The 24,203-nt window shown below is 45.3% G+C and overlaps 1 protein-coding gene across 3 annotated transcripts in view; it reads right to left on the bottom strand.

The window, feature by feature from the left end:
• The window catches only part of LOC138513754 (membrane-spanning 4-domains subfamily A member 15-like), a 249,455-nt gene that overhangs the window by 36,590 nt on the left and 188,662 nt on the right, over window positions 1–24,203 (bottom strand). For all 3 annotated transcript variants that reach the window (XR_011281807.1, XR_011281808.1, XM_069628842.1), the window contains 2 exons: window positions 20,416–20,472; window positions 19,839–20,000 (listed from right to left, as the gene is read on the bottom strand). Coding sequence is in view for 1 of the 3 variants with exons in the window: in XM_069628842.1 (XP_069484943.1) it covers window positions 19,839–20,000; window positions 20,416–20,472 (219 nt within the window). In the remaining 2 variants the exon portion in view is untranslated. The remainder of the gene's footprint in view (window positions 1–19,838; window positions 20,001–20,415; window positions 20,473–24,203) is intronic.

Raw genomic sequence — 24,203 nt, 5'->3', positions numbered from 1 at the left:
GACTGAGTTTTACCAAAAATTATTCCAGCACAAAGCTGAATTAATTTCTACGCTCCGGCCCCTATTCACAAAAGGCTGGCAATTACAGCTTGATGCAGATGATGTTGAGATACTTATTAAGAAGGCTTAATTCCAGATCACCTGGGCGTGGCGGCATAACTAATGCAATGAAACAGATCATGCCAGAAGTATGGGTGTCATTGATTTTCAACTTATTTACCCATATTTTGAAGACCAAAACTATTCCCACCTCCTGGAGATCTGTGATAATTGTGCCCATATATAAGAAAGGCCAAAGAAACAATCCTGGAAATTATTGACCGATAGACCTGCTAGACGCAATTGGCAAATTATTCGCATCATTTCTTCTCCATCACCTGCAACACCTCCACTGAAAGAAACAACCCATGTCAAAAGGAGTCGGAACTGAGCTCAACGTATGTCTACTAAATTTGCTTAAAGTAAAGGCGTATAAAGTAACGGCAGACTTTACCTTGGCTTTATAGACATAAGAAAGGCCTTCGACTGTGTAGTCCGCTCTCAGCTATGGGCAAAGATGGAAGCATGGAATTGTCCCGCCGATTTACTTAAGGCCATCAAGTCCCTCTACGATATCACTAACATAGCAAAACGTATTTTTGCTCCAGGCAGTAGTTCAATTTGAGAATCGTATTCCCTATAGGGAGGGAGTTTGTCGGCATCCTTGGAGTCGAACACATCCAGATATGAAGAGTATTCCATAGTTATACCCATTTGAATTACTAGGGCGCTTGTTCCAGTACCTGGATGAGAATTTACTTTCACTATTTTGTCTTTGAGTAGGGGTGAGGAAGGCTCTAGTGGGCATAGAGACGTAAAAATGTTAAGTGTCTGTTGTCTCCAATCTATAGAGGGATTGTGATGTTTGAGCCAGGGGGAACCCAACATAATTTGAAAGTGTGGGGCAGCTATAGCGTCAAAACCGTGGGTTTCCAGATGGTACTGGGCACATAACATGGACAAACTGGTAGTACATAAGGTGATGGGATCAGAGATTAACGAGGAGCCATCTACGGACAAAATAGGCTCCTAATGCGTTTAAGCTATTAAAGAAATGTGCTTTGTATGAGAAAAGGGGATGTCTATAAAGTTCCTTGTAGTGCCACTGTCAATGAGGGCAATTATACCTTTCCATTCTTGTTGTTCAAGGAACAAATCTACTTCTATGAAGAAGTGCATTGCTTGGGTGGGCATGAAGGCACATACATATTGAAGGGAATGCTTAAGCCGATTACTCACTCTCCGATTCCCTACTGAGGTCAAGCTGCAGTGTTTCCTGAAGGAGAGGACCTTTGTGGATAGGCTCTCACTGAGTGTCCAGCATCACCACAATAAAAGCAGCGGTGTAGATGCAGTCTCCGTTCTCTTTCTTTGGTGGATATGTGACCGCTAGTACTCTCCAACTGCATGGGCTCTGGTTCAGTGGAAGTGAGAGTTTCTTTATCCCAACGGAGAGTGGGTTTCCTAAACGCTATTCTCTGCTTCTCACCCAGTCGATCATTGGCCCCTTGATAATTCCTTATCACAAGAGTTATATACTCTGGTAATGTGGCAGGAGGGTCTACCACTTGGCTAAGAGCATCTTTTAATTCTTCCCTTAACCACTTGATGAAAATGGTTAACTGGGCATCTTCAGGCCAGGCAGTCTGTGTGGCTAATCCCCAGAACTGTGCTATGTAGTGAAGAAGATCCCGGTTCCCCTGACGGATTTTGGGTAGCTCTGGCCATATGGATTGACCTGCGTTTTGCCTATCAGACATTGTTTGGAACACAGTCGAGAACCCATTATAATCTTGGCGTAATGGACTGTTTCCATGGATACAGGGAGTAGCCCACGCCAAAGCAGTTTCCTCTAGATTAAACAAAGCAAACTATACCCGAGCCTGGTTAGATATGTATAATTGGGGATTGATAGAGCATGGCTTTTTCTTGATGGGATGTACTTCGTACTGCAGCTTCTAATTCCTTTAGGAGAACCTCCATGGCTGAGGAGGAAAAACAAGGTTCTCACAATCTGTCAGTCACTGAGACTTCTTGATCACAGAAACAAGGTCCTCGGGAGCCCCAGACATAAATGCACTGAAACCCCATGGAAGCCGCACTGCTGGTAAGCTTACAACCAGACAATGCGCCTTCTTAAGGGCAGGAGTGCTACTTTTTTTTAAAATATTTTATTTTGTTTTAAGTGAAAACAGTACAAACAAACTTGTGACATTATGTACAATAGGACAATTGAAACTTAAGAAAACACAACACTGCACTCCCCCCTCCCCCCCAAGAGCTTATCGACAGGGTAGTTCTGTATCGACCTGGAGTGGCCGGGTGACTTCCTCCTCCGAGGCAGTAGGTTCTCCTCGTACCCCAAACAGACCAGTGACTAACAACCTCCAGGCTACTAGGTTGCCCACATCCTCCTCCCCGCATTTACTGCATGCCTCTTGCCAGACCATGGTTTCAGCTTCCGCCCACTTTTGCAGATCTCTCCACCACATCTCTATCCTAGGTTTGTAGCATTGCTTCCAGTTCATGGCTATCCTCCTCTTAGCGAGTATATACGCTAGGTCTCTCAGTTTCCCCAGATGTCTGGTGTTCTTCGGTCTGGGGACCCCCCCTAGGAGGCAAGCCCAGGTCATGTCAATGCTTATCGGGACCCCTTTGTCTGCTAACTTCTGTGACACTTCTCCCCAGAAGACTTCGATTACTGGGCAGGACCAGAACATATGCGTCATGTCCGTGTCCTCCTCGTTACATTTCGGGCATGCCTGCCTGCCCGTGTTCGCAAACTTAGCTATCCTCTTGGGGGTCATATACGCTCTGTGCGTGATATATAGTTGGATTTGCTGTAATCTAGCATTTCTGGACACTTTTGTATGATATCCCAGAGCCCGTTCCCACATCCCATCAGTCATCTGAGCCCCCACCTCCATTTCCCATTCTAGTCTCAAGTCTATCAAGTCCTTTCCCACCCGGGACATCACCACCTCATACAATCTGGAGATCTCGTGTCCGCTCTCCGATATATCATATATTGTATCAATCAGGGCGTCCGGATCCTCCGCTAACACCGTCTCAGGCCAAGAATTTCGGATAATCCGTACCAACCTGAGGTATGTAACGTATTGGCCCCCATGTAACCCAGTCTCTTCTTCTAGGTCTGCAAAATCCTTGATGGCCCCATCTTGCCATATATCTCCTAACGTGGCCAACCCAACCGATTCCCAGTACATTCTGATCGTTTTCCTAAGTTGACCATCCCCCGCAGTCAAGGCCACCAGTGGCACCTGCGGCGAACACGGATCCAGGCTTTCCAGTAGCCGACATGCTCTACGCCACATTTTCCACCCAAGTAACAGCATGCCAGGGCGAAGGTTTAAGTCTTGTCTAGGGACCCAGATGATCTCCTTCAAATAAAACGGGGTGCAATCTGTCCCAACCAACCTGGACTCGGGAGATTCCTCATCAGAGAGCCACTGTGTAACATATTGCAATTGGCTCGCTACATAATAGGCCTCAAAATGTGGTAATTTAATCCCTCCTTTATCGTAGAAGTTTTGCAGCTTCCACAGCGCCACTCGGTTGCGAGTGCCGTGCCATAGGAAGTCCCTGCACATACTGTCGAGTTTGGTAAAGAACTTCCTAGGTATTAAGTATGGTATGTTGTTGAAGAAATGCAGCAGTCTAGGCAGGACAACCATTTTAAGCAACGCCCCTCGCCCTATCATCGCCAGCGGCAGCTTTTCCCAAAATCGCATGGACGCACGGATTTTATCCACCTCAACCGCAGTATTGTGCAGATGTTCGTTTACCACAGTGTGATATATGTCTATTCCGAGGTATCGGAAGGACTCGGCTGCCCAAGGCACGGGCAATACCGGTAAGCGTTCCGTGGGGACCCTCGAATAGTACCCTAGGGGGAACATGCTCGACTTGCCGGGATTAACCGCTATGCCGGACAATTCGGCATACTTCTGCATGACCTCCAAAACATACTGGAGGTTCTCTTCCGGATATTTTAGGTACAGCAGCAAGTCGTCGGCATATAAGGATATCAAATGGCTCTCTCCTCCCACCTCGATGCCCACCAGGTCATATTGCTGTCTAAGATATACCGCTAGGGTTCCAGGGCCAATATGTATAACATCGGGGACCAAGGACATCCCTGCCTAGTACCCCTACCTAGGCGCCACTTATCGGATATCACCGATCCCGTGCGCACCCTAGCCGTTGGCTGGCTATACAGCAGTCTCACCCATCTGATATAGCCTGGCCCAAACCCGTATTCCCCCAGGACCGCAAACAGCCACGGCCACCTTACCGAATCAAATGCCTTAACTGCGTCTAAGGAGATCACTGCCATTTCCTCATCTCTTCTTTTCCCTTCTTCTATCACCCGGTGGAGCCGCCTACGATTATGGGTTATAGTCCTGCCAGGGACATAACCTGTCTGATCCGAGTGTATCAGTCTGCCGATGACCTTGCGCAGCCTGTCCGCCAAGACCGCTGTCGGGATCTTACTGTCTTGGTTCAACATCGACAGCGGTCTGTACGACCCACAGTGTTGTCTCGGCTTGTTAGGCTTGGGTAGCGGCACGATCAGCGCCTCTCTGAGCGTGTCCGGCAATCGCCCTCCCTCAAATGATTCGTTATACATCTCCAGCATGGGGGGGGAGTATCTCTGCGCTATACGTTTTGTAGAACTCACTCGGGAGTCCATCAGTGCCCGGGGTCTTGCAAGTAGGCAGCCGTTTCACCACCTCTTCCAGTTCATCTAGCGTAATGGGACCATCTAACTCCTCCCTTTCCTCTGCACTAATCCTAGCCAGTTCCATATCTTCCAGTGTGTCCCTGATTTTATCCAGATTGTCTTCCCCTTTGTCCTCATACAGTGCTTTATAATAATCTAAGAAAGCAGCGTTAACCTCTTCCTGAGTGTGAGCCTCCTTCCCATTTTCCCTTTCTATCATCAAGATCGGGGCCCTGGGGGTTTCCCTCTTATAAAGCCATGCCAGTAGGCGACCAGTTTTGTCACCGCCTGCATGCTGCCTCTCCACGTATTTCCTGTAGTTGAGGTCACAAAGCCGCTCCCAAAGCTCCGAGCATCGTTGTTGTAATTCGAGTACTAGGGCTGTGTCCCCCCGCTCTGGTACATTCACGCTCCAATTCTTTCTCCACTTTCTCCAGCTCGGCTAGAACCCCCCCCTGAAGGCCCTTTGATTTGGAAATAGCGTCGCCCCTCACTACCACCTTGAAGGCCTCCCAAAGTGTACCAGCCGAATCCACACTGCCCGTGTTCTCCTCAAGTACCTTATAATCGTCTCTCTAATATCTTCTCTAAAGACCGGGTCTCTGAGCGCCTCCGCCCGAAGGCGCCATGTTGGAATCCGCCCCATGGGGCGGCCATATTGCCAGGCCATCACCAAGGGCGAATGGTCCGACAGGACCCTCGCTCTGTATTCAATCTGTGTAGTTGCTATCGCCACTTCTGGCGTGGCAAAGAAGTAATCTAGTCTCGTATGCAACTGTTGAGGGGCCGAATAATAAGAGTACTGCAAGGCCGTGGGGTGTTTCAATCTCCAGACATCTTCTAGTCCAAAGTCGTCTAATAGTACCCGTAAAGCCCTAGCCGCTGGGGTGGGCCTGTCCACTTTACTGTCGGACCTATCTATCTTGGGGTCAAGAACACAGTTGAAGCCCCCCCCCCAGATGATCGGTTCCTCTGCGCACGGGCCCAGGCGTGTACATAGAGTCTTGAAGTATACAGCAGTATTCTGATTGGTGGCATATGTATTAATAATACTCAGTCCTCTGTTCTCAATCAGTGCCCTCAGTATTACCAGCCTACCCTCCGTGTCTACCTCCTCTCGTACAATTCTGAGTGGGACATGCGGGGCCACCCAGATCAGCACACCTCTGGCATAGGCCGAGTACGGGGAGCCCACCACCGTGCCACCCCATTTTTTCTTTGCAAGGTCTAGTTTATGTTGGGTCAGGTGCGTTTCTTGTAGCAGGGCAATGTCGATCTTCTGTCGTTTAAGATATAACATGACTTTATTTCTTTTCAGGTAATTATTGAGACCACGGACGTTCCAGGTGGCAATCTTGAGGTCACCCATGGCAATTATGTGTCTTCCCACCCCACTTACAGGAACCTCCAGCGGTTCTCATGACACAGAAGGCGTCCCACTGCAGCCACTCCGCGAATAAGCTCATTCCCAAACTAACCACACACACAACCAAACTCCAACTCCCTTTCCCCTCCCTCACCCGCCCTCCTCCCAACACCACACACCCCAACTGTTGCCCAGCTTCAACAACAGAGCTCAGGCACCCCCACATCTAGTTCCGCAATCACGATCAGTGCACGGAGCCCAGTAGGGTGAGGTCGCCCTAATGGCCACCTAAACTAAGCAATTGTGGGGAAAGAGTATCGCTCCATGGGGCTCCCGTTCGATAATAATCCCAGTGTTTGTGACAAACAGTGCAACCAACTGACCTTCCATACCGAAGGTTCCGAACCGACTATAATCAAGTCTCAGAGTCCATGAGTCGCGCCATCTTGCGACGCCATTTTACGCCTTCCGCAGCTCTTCCGAGTCCTTCTGGGGCAGGTCCGCCGATTCTTGAGGGCACCCCTGTGCGTCGAGCCACTCCATGGCGTCCTCTGGGGTCTCGAAAAATAAAGTTTTATGCGCCTGTATAACCTTCAGTTTTGCAGGGTAAAGCAACATATATTTATAACCTGCCTCCCTCAGCCTCCGTTTCACAGTCCCAAAGTTCATGCGGCTCCGCTGCACAGCTAGGGTGTAATCCGGATACGCCGTGATGTTTGCTGTTCCTCTCTTGATCGTGCCTCCTTTTCGAAAATGTTCCAATATTCTTTCACGATCACGATAGTTAAGAATTTTGGCAATGATGGGTCTGGGCGGGTTTCCGGGAGGCGGCCTCCTCGTTAGGGCTCTATGTGCTCTTTCCACTGCGAAGCCTTGGGATAAGGCCCCTCCGGATATCTCCTGCAGCAACATGGTCTCAACAAAGTCAGTAGGGTCACGGCCCTCCGTCCCCTCCGGTAGGCCCACAATGCGGATATTGTTGCGACGGGCTCGTCCTTCCGCCTCCTCCGCTCTACTTTCCAAGTTGCCCACCCTTTGGATTAGGGCGTGCAGTTTTGCCTTGTGGGTGGCACAGTCCGCCGTATTCGGGCCAACTTCTTTTTCCAGGGACTCTGTGCGCTCTGCCAGAACCCTAACGTCTTGTCTCAGTAGATTGACGTCCTCCTGGACCTCCCCAACTTTGAGGTCCAATGCCGTTTTTAATTCAGAGACAGCCAGTTCTAATTTTCGACTCCCAGGCCGCTCTCAGGTCCGCAATCGCTGTCAGGATTTCTTGGTTAGAGCTCGAAGTCGTCGTGCCACCCACGGCCGGTGCATCCTTATTCTTGGTGGCGTCCGGGCCCGGGGACGTTTTGGTGAAGTCGTCCAGCGTGGGCTGTTTCGCCTTGGGTCGCACTGCCTTACTGGACATGGTTCTGAGGATGTGCAGGTCTGCTGAATGATGAGTGGGCGCACTGCACGCTGACTTGGTTAGGTCTTCCCGCAAATCTTTTCAATTCCGTCTCGGGCCTATGTCGGCCATTTTGGGTCGCCCTTTGTTCTCAGCGTCTCTCGACCTTTCTTCTCCGATCTTCGCCGTCGTAGCTACTATGACCTCCAAAAGTTCACAGTGCTTAGGTAGCACCTTCACACGCTGGCATGCATATCGTCGGTGTTCAATAAGCAGTCGTACCGCACTAATTTGGCCGGATCTGTTCAGGATCTCGGGAGCTCCGCTGGAACGCGTCCTCCTACATGGCTCTCGTAGCCACGCCCCCCCGGAGTGCTACTTGACACACACCCTTCCGGATGATAGTAGAAAGGGAACCCAGCAACAGGAGCTGTAAGGGGGAGACAAGTATATGGGTAAGTATTATACAGGATGGGTGCAAGATATACCAGGACACATTCACAGAAGGCAACAAGGCTTTCCTGCATGTTACTGGCATTCTGCCTTGAACATGATGTCTGTTGAGATTACCTTAAAATAAGGCAAAACCAAGACCAAAATCTAATTACCTAATCCAAAAGAAAGCATAAAGAAGCACGATACCAAAAGAAGGTCTCTAGGAGGTTTTTTTAGCTTGGGGGGTTGCAGTGAAACAAGCAAAAATGACCGTTGTGAGAATGGAGCTTTCCGGTCTCTGAGGTCTTAAATACATGCTCCTACTACAAAGGCTTCTGGCGCGACATGCACCCACACTAGAGGAAAGGACCCAACAGCGTGAGTAGATACCACGCCCGGAGCCGGAAACGTGGATGACGCAAACTAGCGTTAGGACCCCAGGCTCGTCCTGCACCGGTCTCCTAACAACCGTGGTAGGCGATGAATCAATGAGGGCCAAGGCACTCTCCTTACCCGTGAACACAGTGGCAGGACTCAGGGGCTCTGCAGTGAGTTCCTGACATCAGGGATCTCTTCCCACAAGCTCAGGCCCCTTTCAGTTTCCAACACAAATTCTGTTTTGTCAGGATGTGCTTTGCTTTCATCATTAGGCCCTTTTCGGTTTCAAATACAAGTTGAACTTGTCAGGATGTACCTTCCCTTTTAAACACAGTTCTTTCATACACATTTCACTTGTGGGGCACAATCAGAGACTTTCGAAACCGTCAAGTTCTTTGATCCTACTAGGCGTGACCACTCCGATCTGTATTCCCACTCTATATTCCTTGCTTTTCCTTCTTAAGCCTTTCACCCTTAGGTGCTTCACGCACTCCTTGTTCTCCTTTGTCTCTTTCTTTCTTGTGCACACTTGCACCTTCCTTACTTTCTCGTGCACACTTGCACCGCCTCTCGCTTGCTTTCACCTTTTCCTTGCCCCTGACACTTTCCTTTTCCTTCCTGTGTCTTTTGCACATTTCGCTTGTCTTTTCGGTGCCCAGTTGCACCCTTCTTTTCGTTGTGGGTTATGTAAGAAACCGGACAGTATTCTCCCAAGCAGACCACAGAAATCCCTTATTCAGGTGGCCAAGGGAGGGCTTTCACTCATTTCCCAACCCAGGGGGTGGACGAGCGAAGGAGGATCACCTGGGTAGGGAGCCCAGGGTTATGCTCAGGGGAATGCCCAGAGGGCAAAGAAGTATTATACTGAGGAGGAGGGCGACAAAGTCCCTGAGGTTTTCCTTGGTTATTCCACCTATACTTCCTTTCCATTCAAAGAAGCTCCCTTAACAAAATCCGACCACCCTGTTACCATCAAAACCCACAAGTCCCAAAATCCTTGTTTTCCTGATCTCCACTCAAATACTCCCCATCGTTCGGCTCTACATCCCTCTGGTTTTTCTTTTCCGAACACCAAATCTATTATGACAGAAAACTACTGTTCCCACAATTCCCCTAGTTGTTTTCATGATCCCAGTTATTCCTGTTTGCTCCACAAACCCTCCTACTCATTTCACAAATCCTACAAAACCTACCCTTCCGAGATCATCAATACGAGGGTTATAACTCCATATAACACCACTTTCGCTTCCTATCCCGCAGAACACTCTACCCCTCCCCCTTTCTGACATGAGCACTTTCTCTCGACATAAAACACAAAGGACTAATTGTAAACTGTTTACCTGACATGTCCCAACACAAGGGTCAATGCAAAGTCAGGCAATTGACCAAAATCACACACCCCTGACGGCCTTTTCATTTGCCCACAGGGATAAAAGGTGGAACACGAACGCACAGGACGAGCAAGGCAGTCCGCACAACGTAAGAGCTAACTCAGCATGGCAGTTCAAGAGTAGGAGAAAGACGGCGCAGACTGAGGGGGTGACAAAGAGAGAAGTGGCCTTGCCCTTTCCTAGCCTGGCCCGTGAAACCTCCGCAAACGGAAACATAAGACTGCAAACAAAGACTAGCATGTCTTGCAGCAGATGTCTATGGTAAGCGAGACCCTCCTCCGCTGATAACCAAGCCGGGGAAGAACGTTGGTCTCGGTGGTACCAACCTTGACTCCAAGGATAAAGAAAGGCAAGCGGTTCATCACAGCCGGTGAGTCGAATCAATAAGAGATTGAACGAAAAGTAGCTAACGGCTGATTTGAACTTTGAAAGGTTAAAGATACGATTGAGGAACAAGGGGGAAAACCAGCAATAGAGGATACTGGTACCACGTGGGTGCTCAGGCAGGAAACTCTGGGTGATTACCTGATGGTAGAAATACTACTGTAACCAGAAGCCCTTGCTGAAGAGGCGACAAGAGGTCAAAGTGGTCATACAGGGGTCTTGTATAATCCTCTGTACCGTTGAAAGACTTTGCCCGGCAGATGATTGAGAAAGTTAAGGGAAGTGAATCCCGCATGGTGAAAAACATGAACTGTATTTTGTAAAAATTAGCAAGCGTGTACCCGCCAGAGGGATGCTAATGAGAAGGGGCAAGGCCTAAAGTCCCATGATGAACTGTCTATAATAATCGGTGAGAGTGAACCCGGCAGAGGGAAGCCAACAACCAAAGGTCGGTGAGAGTGAACCCGGCAGAGGGAAACCAGTAATGAGGGGCAAAGCCCAAAAACCTGTTTAAAAAGACATTGAGATTTGTGAAAGCAAGAAATATTGCAAGACAGTGGGGGTCATTACGACCCAGGCGTTAAGTACGCCAACTTTACCACCATGGTGTAAACTATGTTTACACCATGGTGGATGGCGGATTTACCGCCCCATTCCAAGGTGAGTGGGGCGGTAAATCCCCATTTCCCATTTTACCCTTCCCCATTCCCATTTTTGCCCCATAGGGCATAATGGGAGTGGGGAAGGCGCTAATTACGCCACCGTAAATTACGGTGGCGTAATTAGCACCAAGGCGGTTTAGCGCCATGGATTTTAACGGCGGCTAAAAGCAGCCGTTAAAATCGGAATCAGGCGTTAAGGGTTAACGACGGCCTTAACCCTTAACGCCTGAGTTGTAATGAGGCCCAGTGAGAAAAAAAGTGTCCCCCTTGTCATTTGGGATCCAAGCCCCGTCAAGGGAGATCCACGGGTGGAAAGCTGTCACCCAAAGTTCACTGAGAAGGGAACTGCCTTAGGATTGTTGAATACCAGGGGTGAAGCCATCAACCAACATGAACTGTGGAAAATCACTTTTTGTTTGTGTTTGTTGGATACACCAGGCCTCGAAGGCAAGAGACTTTTTAATACAAAGAGACTTTACGATCGAAGAACCTGATAGCTGGAACGGAACGGTCAGCTCGTGCAGAGAAAGCTTGAGCGTGTACTGTACTAGCAGGAATGGAACTGTCGGCTTTTGCTGAGAAACCTCGAGCCTGTGCTGTGCTCCAAGGTCTCACCTTGTCCCGTGCTGAAAATGTGGGGAAGGGAGACCCCCGGCAATCACATCCTGACTTATTATTTGGAACACTTCTTTTCTTTACTGAAACCCTATCCCACACTCTTTCTGTAATTAGTTGTAAGGAATTGGCAATATATTTTTGTTAGTATAGGCCCTTTTATTTTGACATGACGCCACTAGGACAGACCTATTTTTCATTTGATGGTTGGCGCTTGCTCCAATCTTAGATTTAGGTTAGGAGTTTTTCCATCCTGCATTTATAGTTCAATAAACACCCTGGAACTGTGATCACTAGTGTCTGTCTTTACTGTTGCCACGTTGAGTTCCTAGAAGTTACTTGCCGCCTTTCTGCCCTCCCGGTGCTCATTTGCACCTTTCTTTCTTTGTACTCACTTAGCACTTCTTTATACACTTTCCGCTTTCCACTTTCGTGTCTTTCGCACTCTTTTCCAATCGCTTTCAGCTTAAAAACCTTTTTAACTTCTGTTACTTGCTTTTCGCTCTGTGCTGTTTTATATTCTGTGGCTTTGTCCTGCTCCACTACAGTCACATGCACACTCCTGAGTTGCTTTTTCACTGCTTTCAAGAAACTCACCTGGCAGCGTCGCATTGACTGGCGATCCCTTCAAGATACACAGGGTTGTGGTCAGGGACTCGCCACCTGCCCGTCAGACACCCGTGGGGCCGGCACAGGTTCCAAGGGAACAATCACTTTCCTGGACGCTGCCAGCAGGATGCAGGCAGCCTCAATACGGCTCCTTGGAGACAGCTCCCTCACCAAGCTGCAGCTCCTCACAGACACCAGGTAAGCATATCGGCATGCCACTCTCCTACAGCACTCTGCTCCCGTCAGTCTCTGTGCCTTGACTCGTCTGGTGCAGGCACCATCTCCAGCTCGTTCTCTCTCTTGAAAAAGACTTGTGAAAACGGTCAAGTGGAGTCAGGTGTGAGTGATAAATAATAAATGCTTGACTCTGCCCATCAGTGGGACAGTTTAAGTTCTTTCTATAGTCGGTTTCCCTTACTTTCCCCATCTTGTAAACTCAAGCGCTTCTAAATATCCAAAAAGTCAAAGATCACGCTCTGCCCCAGCATTGTAAGAATAAGACCTGATGTGGGCCACAATAATAGTTGAAGGACTATGATTTTGTATATTTGTCTCCATGAAACAATATAGTGCACATTCTGACAAAGCCCAGGTCGGGTGAAATGCGTTAGTGTGTTATATATTTTTCTTTAATGCCCACTTTTTGAAGCTAAATAAAGATGTAGTCTGAAGAAACTGGAAGACTGATCTATGCGAGAGCGAACAGCAGCTATAGCCGAGAATATCAAAAAATTAAACGCAAGAAAAAATCCATTTGCAGGTCAAAAAGCATGCAAATGCCATCAGGCTAGAGGTGGAGGGGTGGCTAAAGGACACCAAGTGAAATATGGGAGTTGGAGGGGGTCTAGCGACTGAGTTGGCAACACAAAGCTTTCTGTAGCCTTGAATAGCTGACATCTCAAAGCAAACTGTGTCACAGAAACAGCGTGTGCTGTGGGGGAAAGTGAGAGGGCAAGGGAGGTGAGGAGGCCATCTGGGGAGTGAGGGGAGCTGGCACAGATGAGGGGGCACTTGGTGATGGTCTGGGGGGCAGGAAAGCATTTTTTTCCCACTTGTTATCCCGATATTCATTGTTATATTTGATTGCCATCCAGGTCTCCCATCCATGCAGTAACCAGGACAGACCCTGCTTAGCTTCAAAGTGAACGGGCCAGCCTCCTCAGGCAATGTTGTCCTACAAATGAGCCAAAGTTACAAGACCACTTAGAGAAACAGGCCGGCCCTTTCCTTGCTTTGAAGCTACGCAGGTTCAGAACCTGCTTTGAAGCTAGGCAATGTCAGTCCTGGTTACTGCATTGGATGGGAGACAGTCCTAAGTCCTTAACGCTGTAGGTTTTCTTAGTTTTAAATATCTCATAAAACACAGCATCCACAATTTGTTTTGAACCATGCTACGGTCAGTCCTTGAACGTTTTGCACTCAGACAATTGTTTGCCTTTTGCTGAATTGCATTATGGTATTTGTAGTCTCAGTCAAGATGGGGGAGAATAATGCCGCAATTGTACACTTATTGCCCAACATAGTTCTATAAGGATTTATATATTTGATTGACACTATGGTATGTGTAATTTTCAGGTTATCTTTATAAAGCAGAGCACTGCTGAAAGCCACACATGGGGGGTGAGGAGTAATTGTGGCTGCTTTACAGGGCACATGTAAAAGACACATGTGGGTGGACAGCATAACGTTTCTTCAGAGGGCAGACACAACCCCTTGTTTTTTTTGAGGTTGGTAAGCTTGCTCAAGTATTTGGATACCAGGATTTTACTCAGCTTGTCATGTTCCCAGTGCAGATGCTTACTCACAGGACCGCAAGCACTTGTTTCATATTGGGCTTTTGTTTTCCAGGGAATATTTCGCAACAATTTGCTGGGTTTAAAAGGTGAGCACCGTTTATACTTTGCCAGCATATTTATTGGAACATTTCCTCTCTCTAGTTATTTTTGTAGTGTTCATTACTTTTATTTTTAAAGTCCAATGCTATTTTGTCTTGAGCACTTTCTTCTAAGGGGAAGGGCAAATGAACTACATTTGTATATTTCAGTTTAAGATATATGTTCATGTACTGTGAGTATATTCAACGGTGCCAGCTTTTGATTTTCGCTATGGGTGCAGAAAGTACCTGGGCATGTTATTTCCTGCAACCGGTCATTTTTCGCCCATTTCAGTGCTGCTTAAATGTGGTTAGTTGGGGTTGTGTGATGTATCACAACAGTCACCACGAGACCGGCCATAAAACAAGGGGCTTGGAGCTGCTTAACCAAAGTGTGTGGTCCATGACAAATAATTTAATCTCACTGCGCATTGCCTAAAAATATTGGGAGTTCTCAAAGCCTGCAATCTTTTATACATAACAATACCACTTTCAAAACAGGACAAAATCAGTTTATGATTGATGAATGTCTTTGAGCAATGGGTTGCAAGTGTTTTAAAATATAATGTGGCGTGCCCACTGACCATGGCCGAAGACCATGCTAGTGACCTGGAAGCATTCTAAAAATCTATGGAATTTTTAAAAAACTGAAATTCAAGGAAAAAACTTAGTTGCTGGTTTGTTAAGGTGAGATTTTAACACAACAAACCCCCTGAAATTCAGTTAAAGCCACCTTAACTTCGTGCCCCCTGTTACGCATCCTATGATCACAATGATGACATCCCAGATCCCATCACTGGTGGCAACACTAATTACATTGTATATAACTGATTAAATCAATAATGTAATTAGACATAACCTAATTTATAAGTTAGCTCATGAAATCTTTGATTACCTTAATAGCAATTTAGGCCGTGGACTTGGCCATGACAAAGGCTGGGGTCCCTGGCCAGCACCAAAGGCCACAGCTAGTGGTCGGTTAGTGTTCAAAAATACCAATGTATATGGATAAAAGCCATGCCTAGCAGCCCATTATGGTTTTAAAATATACAGTAGGCAAAGTTGAAAGCTGTAGTCAGTGGCCATGGCTAAAGGACATAGCTAATAGCTAGTGCACATTAATATGTTAGACTATACAGTCGGCACAGCCAAAGGGCTGTGGCCACTGGCTAGTATTGTTTTGAAGACCATGGCTAGTGGCTGGTTAGTATTATATAATACACACTGGGCACAACCAAAGTCCATCGCTTTCTGCATGTTATTATTTTAAAATAAAATATACAGTGAACATGCCAAAAGATGTACAAACTGCTCAAGGTCAAAGGCCATCGCTAGTGGCCCATCATTTATATGTTAAAATATATAGTGGGCCCAGCCAAAGATTGTGGTCAGTATTGTGCTATAGTGCCTGATCAGTGTATATAATATACAGTGGGCACATTTGAAAGCTGTATCCACTGGTAAAGGCCACAATCTATGGCTGTTAGCCTCTTGGTATTTTAAAATATCCAGTGCTCATCGGTGAAGGTTGTGACCACTGTCCATAACTGAAGGCCATGACTAGTACCCATTCATGAGTTAAAATATATTTGGTCATGCACACTGACCATGGCTAAAGGCCATGCTTAATGCCAGTTACTGTTGTAATCTAATTAGTGATGTTGTCAGTGATGTGATCTGTGATGTCATTATTGTGGCCATAGACTGTACAACAAGGGGCACAAAGTTAAGGTGGCTTTAGCTGAATTTCAGGGCTTTTGTTGCGTTAAATTCTCACCTTAACGTCCCTGCAACTAAAGGTTTTTCCTTGAATTTCAAAGGTTTTGTTACAATGTATTTGCTCACTTTAATGTCCCTGCAACTAAAGTTTTTCACTTGAATATATATATATATATATATGTATATATATACTGGTTGTTCTGGGCAATTTTGAGGCATTGTAAACAAATTAGTGCCATTTTTGTGGCTGCCGATTCAGATCTCAAAATTGGCCAAAATTCCTCAAAATAGCCCTTGACCACTGGCCTATTTATATTTACAAAAAATGAACAAAAACCTTTTCCCCCGCTCCCTCGAAAGTAGGGTTTCAATAAGACATGCACAGGCACCATAAAATGTATGTTACATCTTTTTTCTTTGTAAAAGGTATTTGTTAGTGGGCAGGTGCTACTTTGAGCAATTGTAGACTGTTTTGTGCCTTCTTATGTGACCATGAATCCACGCACCCCAAAAACAAACATATTTCTAAGTGGTCCACAATACCTCAAAATAGAGACAAATGCTTATTTTTTTAAACTAAACATGGATGTTTTGCAGCATACATGAAAGTGCCCTAAGGCCGTCTTTGTCGCTATTCCTATACATGTAGTGCTAAATTAAGACACGGAGAGGCATTGCAAAATCTACATCCTTTTTCATTTTTTTAAAGTAGATTTTTTTTTCAGTTAACAGGGTCTGTTTTGAGACATTGTAGCCAACCTTTAGCCGTTTTTACGACCATGCAGTCAATTGGCCCCAAAAATGAAAATGGCTAAAGGTTGGCTACAACACAATCATTTTTTTCTTTTACAAATAAAAACAATGTAATATTGTGTCTGCATTCATGCTCCCAGGTTATTTGCTTCTGTTCCTGCACACATGTTGAGATAAGAAAAACAATAGGAGAGAGGGCGGTGGGTGTCTAAGGAGTCCATGTCAAAGTACATTGTTGCACGGTATTGTTACGCTTTTAAGGCCCTTCCTACTTCAGCACGTGGAGGCCCTGTTGACCCTCCATAGTGTCCACTTGAATCCATGTGTAAAACTAGGACTAAACCAGGTGATCCCATCAACAAATTGTGTACTCTCATGCTGCTTTGCATTCAGATACATTCAGGCTTCTGTACAAGATGGGGAAACAAAGCCGCAATTATCCTCTTTTTGCTTAACATATTTCTACAAGGATGTATATGTTTGTTGGAATGTTTATTATGATATGTGTATATTCTTGAAAGACAAAACACATCTTTCTACCAATTGGAGTCTGTTAGATATATGTGGTCAAAATTCTATGTTTCAGACTGGGCATCATCACTAAACTGGAGTAGGTGATCTTGTCAAATCCTTTGTTCTCGTTGTTACTTATCCATAAAAAGTATAAGGCTTTGCAAAGGATTACATGCACATTGTACTATAGAAACAAAATATCCCACTCATTCTAGTGCACATCACAAATTGTGTTCGTTTTTTGGTTTACTCGTGACAATTTCCTGTAATATTGCTTCCCATGATGCCACGAAGTATCAAAGACTCATGTCATTTCCTGCAACATAATAATTGTCTGATTTCACAATGATGTCAATATATATGCAGACGAGAGATTCCTGCACATCCTTTGTCATACAAGCCCGCACACATCACAGAGCCTGCCCTGGATATTGATAAAGGGCATCATTCTGTATGCAAAAGTGCCTACATCCTTTCCAGGGACAGCGTCTTACTGACATCTGTTGCCGGCTTCCTTACCGGCAGCCTGTTGGCTACCCCTTTTGAGAGACTGTTCCCTCAATAGCCTGTCCATTGAGAACATTGTATATCCCATGATATTTCTACTCCAAAATATATATATATTAATAAATATATTAATAAACATGTTTTTCAAAAACATGGTTCTGCTCCATTATTTCCCAAAACAATGTAAAAACAATGATCTACACAGATTTGAAAATGTTGGGAAAACACTGGAACAGCACCAATGAAATAGGCAAAACAATCAATGAAAACCAGAAACCCCAATTATGATTTAAAGTACTAGATATTGCCCCAAAACGTCTGAGCTGTGGAAAAAGAATGGCTGCATTAAAAAAAGAGAACTATTTTTAGATATTGATATTTTATTTCTATCGCGCTCGTACACAAGTGTTTCAGAGCGCGACAATGGCTTGGATATAGAACTCACAAAATCCGGGAGGATTAAATGATCCCTTGGTGGGTGCTATTTTGAAACAAACCAGCTCTTTTGTTAAAAATATTCTTAAGAAGGCCCTACACATCTGATAATGCAATCGGACAGGAGTCTGTTTTCACTACTCTATAAGAATCAGTTTTTGAAATAAACTGAATCACCACGCCAGATGTCACTTGGCTGCAGAGGAAGAATGAACATCACGACGATTGCGCTTCGAAACTTCTATTTAAATGTGCTCAGTTTGTACATAAAAGTAACTTGTACAGTTAAGAAGAACATGCTGAAACATATTGGATAGAATGTGTTAAAACAGGAGTAGGTTTTGAGTGTTGACACTTTGATTTGATTCAGTTTTGTTTACATAGGTCCGTTGATAAAGGAACGAGTTACGCTTCAGAAACATCTTGCAGGTATTTTCTATTGAAGCGATCAGTGCATTCACCTTATTGACAACAATACTTCCAAAATATATTAAAAACGTGGAGCAACACGACGACACTATCCACAGTGTTTTCCGTAAGCTTAAGGGGGACAGTCATGTAAGAATCTCAGTTTAGTTTAGTTTAATTTATTCATTTGTATTGCGCACCAGACCCAAGGGTATGAGGGCGCAGGAGCAACAAGGTTATTCACAGCTTGCTTACAGGTTACAATGCATTACAATAATTACAATGGGACAATGGAAGGCAAAAAGTTTACAAATAAACATAATTTACACGGTATAGAGCGGTGCAATGGGCTGGATAGTATTAGTGGTCATTGTTCTTTATCCAATGGATATAGTTGCGTCTAAAGTGTGTGCAAGTTTGAGGTGTCCTTAGAGAGGGTGGTAGGGAGTTCCAGTGTTAGGCTGCTTTCACCTGGAAGCTGTTACCACTCAGCCCCTGGTACAGATCTATGAAGTGACTATACTCCCAGAAAACATATTACAATATAGTATTAGCATCCTATGCTATTGCTTCCCACTGCACCTGTCCCTCAGTATGTGGCCATGCAAATATGGCCGGCACACATACACGATCTCTCTTTCCTCGAGTGTCCAACGTATTCGCCTTATGCAGAGTCCACTCTGGCCTCTGTCACTTCCGACAGTTCGTCTGGCCATTTCTGGATTTCTCCCTGAGGTCTCCATGCTAGAAGCGGTACGCTGGAGCACATCTCAAGCCCATCATGCAAGTACTTACCCATTTCAGCATTTCCCTGCAAGTGCCAGTAACTGGCCACGTGGGCATGCACTTCTTCAGTGGAGCATTGAACATGTGCCCTTTTGGCTTTGCTCCTTCCCCACTAACCCTAAAGACATGAAATCGATCACAAACTCCTTTCTTACCCCTCATTCCCTTTCTGGACTAGACATTGTTTTCACATGTTTAACCTTTCTACCCTTAACTCTTTCTCTATCTCTGCTCCCATTTTCCATTCTCTCGCAGACCAAGGTCTAGGAGGACCCCTGGAAGGGGTGCAATACACCACTCTCGAAACAAGCTTTGGCACTGCTGAATTACTGCCGTCTAGCTGCGCTGACTGGCATAGTATAAAAACTCTTAACCTAACATAACTTGACATAGGGGTGCAGCCGCCTGTTACTATAGGAGCATGGCACTTTACTGCTATATTATGCAGTGCTGCTGCACGATCGTGCGACAGTACTGCAGAATCGTTTACAGAAGCTTGGTGCAGTGTTCCTATAGGCTGTAAAGTGCTGATGGGCCCTTACTTAGTGAACAGATTGTGTATGGAAAGACCGTTCCAAACAGACAAAGTATTACTTTGTCCCGCAAGGAAAGCTCAGGGGCAACGTGCTCGCCTAGGAGGCAAGATGACACGGAGCACCACAGGTTCGAGCCCCAGGTCCCCAGCTTAGAAACATCTGGGTATTAAGCGAGTTATAAATAACCTATCATATCATATGACATGGAACTAAAGCAGTGAAGCAAGATATGCGATACAATATGTGAGTAGATTGATGGGGATGCACTACTCTGGAGGCCTAATGAGATACTCACATGCACGCCTGCTCCCCTTTGCGTCCACCTCGGTTCCTCCTCCTCGGAGTCTTTCTCTTCATCTACCATCGTCATTACGGCAGTGAGCTCCATGATGTGGATCACCAGCGCTACCAGGGCCAGAATAAATGCAACCAGGTTGGCAGCAACGCTAGTTTTCACCTGAAACACATCAAGTCACATAACATTTTCACGGATACTAATCCAATAGCATAAATAAATGGCTGAAGAGTAGATAGGAAAAAAGTACACGTGTGCTGCACGCCCGGTGTGTTGGCTTGGGTATATCATTGTCTCACCTCGTTCATGCTCACTCCATTACTATTGGACAGGAAACTCAGTCAGGACTACCAGCTCCAGAGTGCACAGAGGAGCAAGTCAACAGAAAGAACAATTACAAGAATACCCTGTGCTGAGTATCAAAAGTTCAAAGGGATTGCCAACATTATCACCACTCCCCGATTACCCCACCCTGAAAGAGGAGAAGCTGGTAGAGCTTTGGAACATCTAGTCGCCACAGGGCAATTCTGCCTGGGAACACCACATGTAATTACCAAACAACCATGATTGTACTTACCAGCCAGACACGGTTCTTGGTCTCCGCATCCACGGTCAGGCAGCCTGAAATAAAAAACTGCAGGCAAGAAGAACAGGTTATTTCCCACTCAGAGCGATATGTTGGATTATAATTTATGAAGCACTTTTGTTGTGGAAGAGATGTTGCTGCACAATGGTGATCTGGTCTACACATTATGATACCCATGCTTTAAGAAGAACTATGACAAACTTTGCATTATTTAATGGTATTACCCAAATTGTTCGAACACAATTGTTCGAATGCCCGAATTGACTGAATTTCAAGGGTCCGAATTGACCTTTGCACAATTGACCGTATATATATATTTATATATATCATGGGTTTGGGTAGAGGGTTTTGCATTGGGTCGGGGGTTGCGGGAGTTGTCCCCCCGCATATATGTAACAATTGACCTTCAATTGTAATTCGACCAACTGTAGTTCGAACAATTCGTATACAACTTTATTTAATATGCATAATGAGCCATATGTATCACAGTCTACCACATTATGAGGCTCAAGTGATGCCTCATGGTGAAAATGACCTTGTCTCGCATTCCTTATACGTTTATGTGCATTGTGACCAGTGCCCCTCACAGTGTACATGATGTCCTCTCACACCACCTTGAAGTTATACAATGCTGGGCATGATGTCCATCATTGTATCCGATAGGCCATTTTAGATTGGCTGTTTCTCACAATAGGCTATGAGAGGTGCCTTCCCATACAAGTTAACCTACTGTGGCTCATAGGTAGGTGTAGGACTGGTCAGTCGAAACATGCCATTATGGAATATTCCCATAATGTTAGGAAACGGGGTGGTATGGTTCCTTGCTAGCTGATGCATGGTACACTCTTAATAGCTGAGCCAGGGAAAGTTACTTAGATCAGAGACAATCCAGACAGACCCGCTACATGTGGGCTTGCCATGGGCATTCTAGATTAAGGGGAATTTAAATGAGTCCCTACCCAACGATAAATCAAGAGAACACGCTGTATGTGGAGGGGAGAGGAGTCAGAGCTTGCTTGTTTGCATTCTGCATTATCCCAGGTCTTGATGGGACCAGTCAACAGACTAATAAACCCCAGTGTCCCCTTACCATCACATCTGCAGCAACCACACATATATCCAATATATTGTTTTCAGTCCGGTTGCATTAATCTAACTTAATTCCCTACAAGCCCTTTGAATCAAATGTTACCTTTACCAGCTTTTGTTAAATTAATTTTGGTCACTAATGGTTTTGTTCCCCCCTAACTCTTGCAGCTGACCCTAGCATTGAGTTTGCCTGCATAGTGCACTTTTACTTCCTCATCCGCCTCCCAACCACCTTCTCCCTACCACTCGCATGCAGTTTACGCCAACTATCCACAGGTATTCTGCTCCTGCTCCACCTCCTCACCCACTACTGCCAGCGTATCACCCAAACTCCCCACCTTCTTTTAATGACACCCTAGTTGTTACTTCCAAACTCACTCCGCTTACTACTTCCCAACAATTTCAACCTCATCTATCCCACTGGATTTCCACTGTCTCAATTCTACTCTTCATTTACCCCTTAATATTACCCACCAATCTCACAGTAGGCCTTTTCAAGGCCCAATCCCCATGCAAAAAAACCTTCTTCCATACACACCCTTTTAACTCTCACCACCTGCAGTACTCTGTCATGGCTATCACCAAAACACATGAGGTGATGGCTGGAAGCTTTAGAATTAATCTTAACCTCTGGCATTGCTCTGGGCAACACTCCAGACTATGGTTTTTCGCCTGCCAAGCCATTACAGAAGGGTAAAGACCATATGCAAATCAGGCTTGTTCCCACCCCAAAAGTGTAAGACCTGCCGGAACTGCTAGGTCACATTACACTTAAAGAACTATACATTGGAGATGGTAATACTCTCCTCAACTATGTTTGTCACCCGCAGACTTGTGCATAAAGGATTATATGAGAATCTAGCATGTGTGCAAAGAAGATGAAAAATGAAGGAAGGAAATATCACCTACCCAATAGAATACTTCTTTGAATGAGTGTATATGAATGGTTGGAAATGATTTATACTCCTAATGAAGGTTTTGTAGTAAGTGGTTATGAACTGAATCACTTTGCAGAGACCGCTCAACTGTTTGCAGAGGTCCCCCAGGCCTTAAAGGACATCTCATTCGGAGGCTTGAATTAAGAGCATTATTCTTTAAAGCCTACCCTACCTGCACCGACACCTACACCTTGAAAAAGACCATTGTAGGGTTGAAACACGTGTCGGCTAAACTGTGCAATTAAACATCACCAATATATACTACAACATTAAGCGTTTTTACTTGTCACGGTTTCTTACAACATCACAAACGTCGAGCTTTTGAATCTTTTTCTACATCATAGAACAATGTAATCAAAGGTAAACTACCAACCAACCTAGCGCAATTGTGACACAGGTTCAATACCCACATTGTCAAAACCATGAACTGAAACATGAGGAGTGTTTTGCACATTGATATGTGCTAATAATACATCATGGGAATAATGACATAGATTGTACATAGCACTTTAGCTAAAAAAACAAATGACAAGCAGTAGATGACAAATCAAATATTCTAACGTGTTGCTGATATGGTAGAGTATTTAACAGAGGAGTTGCATAATGAATCTTGTGTAGGGAGAATATTTGATATATTTTTAGATGATGTGAATAAGATGAGCACATGTAATGCAAAAAAGTATCCATATTAATTTTTATATTTACTTGATGAAATAAAAGTATTCGGATAATTTACAGATCTGAGTGCACAGGAGTAATACAAATCTGCAGTGATATATCCCTGGTTAAGTCCTTTAGATACATGTGCAATTTTCGAAGTTCTGGGTATACCTACTGTGTTTTGTTGTTTATCCCGGTTTCCTCTTCTAGTAATGGTGGCTAGCCTGTAAACTCCACAAGCCCCCTCTCTCCCGCTTGACGGGGGTCCAACTCACAAACCCTCATCCACCTGACACTTTCCCTATACCCGGTCTAGTCTCTAGCACTCCTCCCCTCCATCCCATTCACAGAACCACTACCTCCTTCTCCTTACCTTCTTCCTATTCCTCTCTTTGGCATCCGTCGCATTGTCTCATCCTGTCCCTTTCATCCAAAATTCCTAGAGCTCCTGAAACCACCCCACACGCCGGCCTGCATGTTATTTTGTGATTGTTCAGCCAACATTCGGGGACATGGTTTCAACCACCTTAATCAATTACGATGAAGTCGATCCAGGAGAGCAAGACCCCCAATCATCACCTATTTGCCCACTAACCCTGTTGACTCCTTCCTCCTGGATTTTGACTGTTTTCTTTCAATCCTTACCAAATGCCTACTGAACTCATAGGCTACTTCAAACACCGAATTAGGTCTTAAGCTCACATCTACATTTGAAGTCCACCCTCTTAGCATGTGGAGATTGGAAGATGGTCAATCAACCAACCCATTATCAAGGCAACTCCCTAGCCCTAGACTTCCTCCATGAACTATTCCAACCCCTCTAGAGATTCCTCTCTCAGACCCTCCCTTACTTCATTTGCCCGTTTCCTTCCCCTTTTCCCTCTTTGACACCTCCAGCTCCACCATCTCTAAATGTAAACTTAACAGTCTGAGATCCTGAACAAGATTTGTAGTTAGAAATGGTACTTTACCATCTATTCCCCACAAGGCATAGCTAAATATACTATCATCCTCAATTCCCTGGGATAGAGGATGCCTGCTTTCCCTTTTGAGGTGCTTTTAAAACTGGGGTCTGCAGCTTGCAGCTCGCCT

Source organism: Ambystoma mexicanum, chromosome 12 (genome assembly GCF_040938575.1).
Source record: "Ambystoma mexicanum isolate Mex_15411 chromosome 12, UKY_AmexF1_1, whole genome shotgun sequence".
NCBI lineage: Eukaryota > Metazoa > Chordata > Amphibia > Caudata > Ambystomatidae > Ambystoma > Ambystoma mexicanum.
The sequence above is the reverse complement of the archived record's forward strand: the minus strand, read 5'-3'. Positions and strand labels throughout refer to the sequence as shown.